Genomic DNA, 6000 nt, shown 5'->3' with positions numbered 1-6000 from the left:
TTTGGTTATATAATTCTGCTATTTTTTTTCTGTGAAAAAATACTGTGGACCCAAGATATATTTGTAACAGTTCTATTAAAGCATGAGTCAAATGAACAAACACAGTCCGCGTAAATAAAAACAGGAAAAGAACATGGTTCTGTGAAAGAAAAAGGCTACATTTTCTGATGCAGGCACTGCTAGAGATTTAAAATAAAAACATTGCATCCTCTTCCAAGTGCAAAGAATTGCTGGAAGCAAGCGAACTGTGAATCTTTCCTTCACAAATAATTTAATTATTGCACCTTGAAAATGTTTGCAAATACAATTTTAAAAAGCAGAAAGCTACAATTACCCGTCTCTTCTTCGTTTCTTATTTTCTGAAGTTCTTCCGTGAGAAAGTGCTATGGACAGAATGTAACCCAAAAGGCTGCAACGTCAACCTCAAGATAAAATTCATTTCTCATTTTTATGTACATAATGCTCAAAAATAAAACAAACATGATTTTTTTTTACAATATTTATATTTGCTTATAAAATTCTAACCACATTATTTTCAACAGGTTTAGCAGTTTGCAACATGTCTGTACAGTCTGGCTATACATCAGATTGGTTTTCACTTCAAATTTAAAAATGTCAAACAGAAAGAAAGAACCTCTCAAGTAGCTGCAAATATTGCTTAATGATATGAGGGGATGAGGTCTTGTTGAACACTTTTTTCCACTTTACCTCTGACGTATGGCTTCCCATATTTAAGATTCTGGACACTTGAAGGAAGAGCAGCATAGGCAATATAAACATGCACTGATAGGATCCAAACTATCTATAATGGTACAGAATACATTGTTTTTACCTGTTGAAAGCTTGCACACTAAACCTATTGTGGTACATATTTGATGCAATAAATGTGCTCAGGTCGTTATTCATTTGCTCAAACATGCACCACAGGTAAAATTACTATTTACACAACAGAGGGCTCTTCATTGAACACGTACGTTGGCAACCTGGCTGAGAGCTGAAGATGGCTAAACAATACTGCAGGATGAAGCGGAACAAATTCATAAAGGGGTTTTTGGTCAGTTCAGTTGTTTCTTTTTTTCTTTTCTTTTTTAAGGGCACATTGCCTCGAATACACCATACAGGGAAAAATAATTGACACAGACATAAAAACAGCGACTCCCGACTCCAGCTCTAGCTGAGATTTAATTGCCGGTGCAAAAATAATCTGTCTTGTTTTGCTCTGGTGAGTTTGAGGGGACTTTAGAGGCATTTAAACACTTGCCCGAATGTAACACAACATGAAACACGTTTGTTAAAGCACCTCAGAACGGAGTATTCCCTCGCAGTTTTAACAAGAGTTGTTAAAAACTCGTTGCTCTTGGTGGACGTAATGTTTTCCCCCCATGCATGATCTATAAGAAGTGCAGCATGCCCCCATGCAAATCATTTTGGTGTGCATATAAGAGAGTCATATAATAGAACGCCTGGTCCTCATACCGACAAAGTAGTACTTACCCCCTTTCCCCAGCATAAACCCCATTTACAAAAATAGTCACAATGTGTGAATAAAAAGAAAGAAAGGAAGGAAGGAAGAAAGGAAAGGAATCCACCAACACAGATTTCGTAAAAAGATGACAAATGTGGCAGTTGAAATGGATATACTTACTGACTGTACTAAGTGTTCTATGTTTTAACACACACACAAATTAGTGTTCCCCCCCTCCCAACCCCTTTTACTGGTCCCTACAGTCTGATTAGCCATTTTTTCCTCTCCTCTTCAGCAGTGTCAGCTGGTAATGAAAACAGGAACCTCCTGTCATGCTTCCCATAGTTTATATATAGTCACATTTTGACGACGAGGGGTTTCTGTCTTGTTATAGGCACTGACCTTAAAGAATACAGTATATTTGTAAAAACTGTCTGTTTGGCATATACCGCCTAGAGGAGTCCTGTTGACACAACTACATTACTCACACAGGCTGTAAACAATTTGTCACCCAATCAGTTTTGTGTTTTTGTTTAAACTGGCACTTTACTTTTTCTTCTGTACATCTTTACCTTCTTTTTCGTGTTTTTCTTCAATGGGCTTGGTTATGCGGTCGTAGGATGGTGGACAAAGAGCGGTGGACATGGTCAGGTCTGTTTTTTCTGTGTAAGAGTTTTCATTGATCTTGTCAATGAGAATTTCATCCTTGAGACGTTGGCCTGCTCCTCCTTCTAATTTATTTTTATTATATACAAAGGAAGCTTGGTGTATTGTCTGTCTTAGGCGATACCGCCTGTAAGCCCGCTGAATGATGACAGCGGACAACTCCTCTTGTTTACGTTTCAATGTAGTTGTGATGGGCTCGTAGGAGGCCTTGGAAGGGTTGGATTGCATAAAGCGGTCCTCCATCTGTATGCGGAGAGCATCCATCTCTCCACTCTCCCCGAGGACGCGCTTCGTAAAAGCAAACAAGATGTCAAGGCAGTGAATTCTGTCACCACTTACCATGGGTAGATCCATCGCAATCAGCTGAACCTTGTTGGGTTTTGGTAAATGAAGAGGAGGTTCCAGAGCAGCTGCAAACTCCGAGAGTTTTTCAAATTCCATAAACTGGGTTGCATCTGGGTCAAACTTTTCCCAGACTTCATAGAACATCTCAAAGTCATCCTCGCTCAAAGGCTCAGCACTTTCTTCGGTCGCCACACCAAAGTTCTCCAGAATGACAGCGATGTACATGTTTACTACAACTAAAAATGATATGATGATATAGCTGACAAAGAAGAAGATCCCAACAGAAGGATTGCCACAGTCTCCTTTGACTGAGCTTCCCGGGTGGTCTTTTTTAGGGTCACAGTCTGGTGGCCCACTGTTGAGAATGGGAGCTAGCAACCCATCCCAGCCAGCAGAGGTGGTGATCATGAAGAGGCAGATCATGCTGTTGCCAAAAGTTTCAAAGTTGAACATGTCATCAATGCCCACTTCTCTCTTCACGTAGGCAAAGTTGGACATTCCAAATATAGCATAGATGAACATGACCAGGAAAAGGAGAAGACCGATGTTGAACAAGGCAGGGAGAGACATCATCAAGGCAAAAAGCAGAGTGCGGATCCCTTTAGCACCCTTGATGAGACGCAGGATTCGACCTATCCTGGCAAGTCGGATCACTCGGAACAAGGTGGGTGACACGAAGTATTTTTCAATAATCTCTGCTAGGAACATACCTGTTAAAAATACAATTAAGCAATAGTCTTAGGGCTAATGGTTTATCAATGCCAATGTCCTGCCTTGACTTACCTGTGAACTTTAAGGAGCTTTCAGTGACAAAGTCTGCAATCCTATGCACAATGACTCAGAAGTAAATCTCATTGAACAAAGCAACCCTTATTTCTAAGTAAACATGGGCTGTAAACTGCCAAGTTTCCGACTTTATGGCAGTGTGCAGTAACAACTCAAGAATGCTAGAAGTCAACTATTATATTTTATCTAACACATAGAAAATTATGTCATCTAAGCCTTTCTAGATTCATTCATCTTAACCTATTGTTATTTGAAATCTAAATCAAGTAGCACATCTGGGAGTAACCAATTTAAATATAACACATTAGGCAACAGTTGGCTTATGCAGATGTCAGAAATGGAACAAAGGCACTTTGGATACTAGAACGCAGTGATAACCAACAGAAACATACCTTATCAAGGTAATAAACAAGGCCGAGGCTCCTGCCCTATGGAGCAGGCAAGCCTGCTGGGCTGACATTAAAGGAGGATGGTGGCTGTTTCCATCCAACTTAGCAACTTCTTGGTTCCCCCCTGACAGCTGAGCTGGATGGGTTGCTGCATCCCCACTAGATCTGGCCCTAACTAGTAGGCTGAATGAGTTGGCCACCTCAGCAGCAGATGCTGCAAAATGAGGAGTGGCAATAGGTATTGGTGGACAAAGCTACCATACGTGTGTCAGGCAGCCAGTGGCAGAGCAACATGCTGCAGTCCCCGGAGCGGAGAACAGGCAGGGGCATGGCTGGCGCACGTCCCTGGAGGGCATGTGCCTGGCATGCATCCTGGGGGGGAGGCCGCGATGGCACCCTTTCCCCAAATGGTGCCCAGTGCGCTCACCCTGCCCCCCTCAGTACACCAGTGCAGGCAGCCTGTTCTCCACCCTCATAGGCTAGGCTATTGCCCTCAGGTGTAGTGCAAAACATTGCCCCATCTCCAGTGTTGACATAAGAATCAGCTGTTACTCTAGTGAACTTCTTTACATAGTGAGGTGGTGGTAAGGTAAAGGTAAAGGGACCCCTGACTGTTAGGTCCAGTCATGGCCGACTCTGGGGTTGTGGCGCTGATCTCGCTTTATTGGCCGAGGGAGCCGGCGTACAGCTTCCGGGTCATGTGGCCAGCATGACTAAGCCGCTTCTGGCGAACCAGAGCAGCACACAGAAGCGCCGTTTACCTTCCCGCCAGAGCGGTACCTATTTATCTAATTGCACTTTGATGTGCTTTCGAACTGCTAGGTTGGCAGGAGCAGGGACCGAGCAATGGGAGCTCACCCCGTCGTGGGGATTCAAACCGCCGACCTGATCGGCAAGTCCTAGGCTCTGTGGTTTAACCACATATAGAGGCAAATGGGGCATTCATCAAAAACATTTTCCGTTTCATCATTTCTTTAAGAGCTTGTAAATTATAGCCTTTGGGGGAGTATTGCTTTGTAGATTAAGTGTAAGAATGAACTTAGAAAACATATCCTGTTTTGTTGGGATTTTTAAGCAGCTTGTGTAATTTTTGTTTCCCACCGACCCTTCCAATGTGCTTAACCAAATATACTTACCATGCTACTAAAAATAAAAACAGGGAGAGGAAAACCCTCCTGTGTTGGAATGATTTCACCCACAGGAGGACTCCCAGAAGTGGAATATGTGACTCACCATCTTTCGGGGGTGTTTTCGTAAGAAAGAAAGCTGGGGCAAGGGGAGATGCCACAGTCTCCAAAGTGGGAAGATAAATATGCAGGGACTTTCTAACCAAATATATTGGTGGATGTGAGAGTACCAGTCTTTACTGAACAGTGAGGGGGCCAGGACAGAAAGGAGAGGAAAATCCTGCTCACTGAGATCTAGGAATTTGAGATTTCAACCTGTCTGGAATTTCCCTCACTGGATGAAATGGATGCAAGCTACCTGTATCATCACAGACAAAGATAAATCTTTTTTTTGCACATATGTCAAACATATTCAGAAACGATTGTGATGCATATGACACAATTACAGAAGATGCAACTAGGAATCAACGTGGCTGAGCAACTGGAAACAGCGAAAGAAATAAAGCAACATTTGAAGCACCTTAATATACTTTTGACATTTGCCTTGCTTTGTTTAGAACGGGCCTTACCTACAATGGAGAGGATGACAACCACAAAATCAAAAATGTTCCATCCAATGGTGAAATAATAATAGCGCAGGGAAATTAGTTTCAAGACACATTCTCCAGTGAAAAGGACTATGAAGATCAGATTAATCCGGTACAGTATATCTTCCATTTCTTTACTTTGGTCATCTGTTTCGACCATCATGGTGATCATATTAAGGCAGATGAGAATCATAATACTGATGTCAAATACTTGTCTTGTCACAAAATCAAAGACCATGCCTTGATATTTGTTCTGAGGTATAAAGAAGAGATATTAAATCAGTTAAGGCTCTGGTGTGCACACTGCTAGATTACAACTTAATTAATAACATATATAGATATAGACACACACAATAAAAACATAGCGAAACATCAAACAAAAACTTTTCAGTACAGGACTACCTTCAGATGTCTTTAGAAGTACAAATAGTTTGCACATATGCATGCCCAGTGTTGGGAAAGATTGAAGGCACAAGGAGAAGGGGACGACAGAGGATGAGATGTTTGGACAGTGTTCTCGAAGCTACCAAAATGAGTTTGACCAAACTGCAGGAGGCAGTGGAGTGCCTGGCGTGCTCTGGTCCATGGGGTCATGAAGAGTCAGACACAACTAAACAACTAAACAACAACAACAT

At 42.0% G+C, this 6000-nt stretch overlaps 1 protein-coding gene across 4 annotated transcripts in view; it reads right to left on the bottom strand.

Annotated features, from left to right (window-relative positions):
* The window catches only part of LOC310744875 (sodium channel protein type 1 subunit alpha), a 106557-nt gene continuing 100557 nt past the window's right edge, over positions 1-6000 (bottom strand). For all 4 annotated transcript variants that reach the window (XM_083576763.1, XM_083576765.1, XM_083576764.1 and 1 more), the window contains exons 26-27: positions 5348-5618; positions 1-3186 (exon numbers count right to left, since the gene is read on the bottom strand). In XM_083576763.1, coding sequence (XP_083432889.1) covers positions 2012-3186; positions 5348-5618 — 1446 coding nt within the window. In that variant the 3' untranslated portion in view covers positions 1-2011. The remainder of the gene's footprint in view (positions 3187-5347; positions 5619-6000) is intronic.

The sequence above is a fragment of the Podarcis filfolensis genome, assembly GCF_964270895.1.
Source record: "Podarcis filfolensis genome assembly, chromosome: 1".
In the NCBI taxonomy this organism is placed as follows: Eukaryota; Metazoa; Chordata; class Lepidosauria; order Squamata; family Lacertidae; genus Podarcis; species Podarcis filfolensis.
The sequence above is the reverse complement of the archived record's forward strand: the minus strand, read 5'-3'. Positions and strand labels throughout refer to the sequence as shown.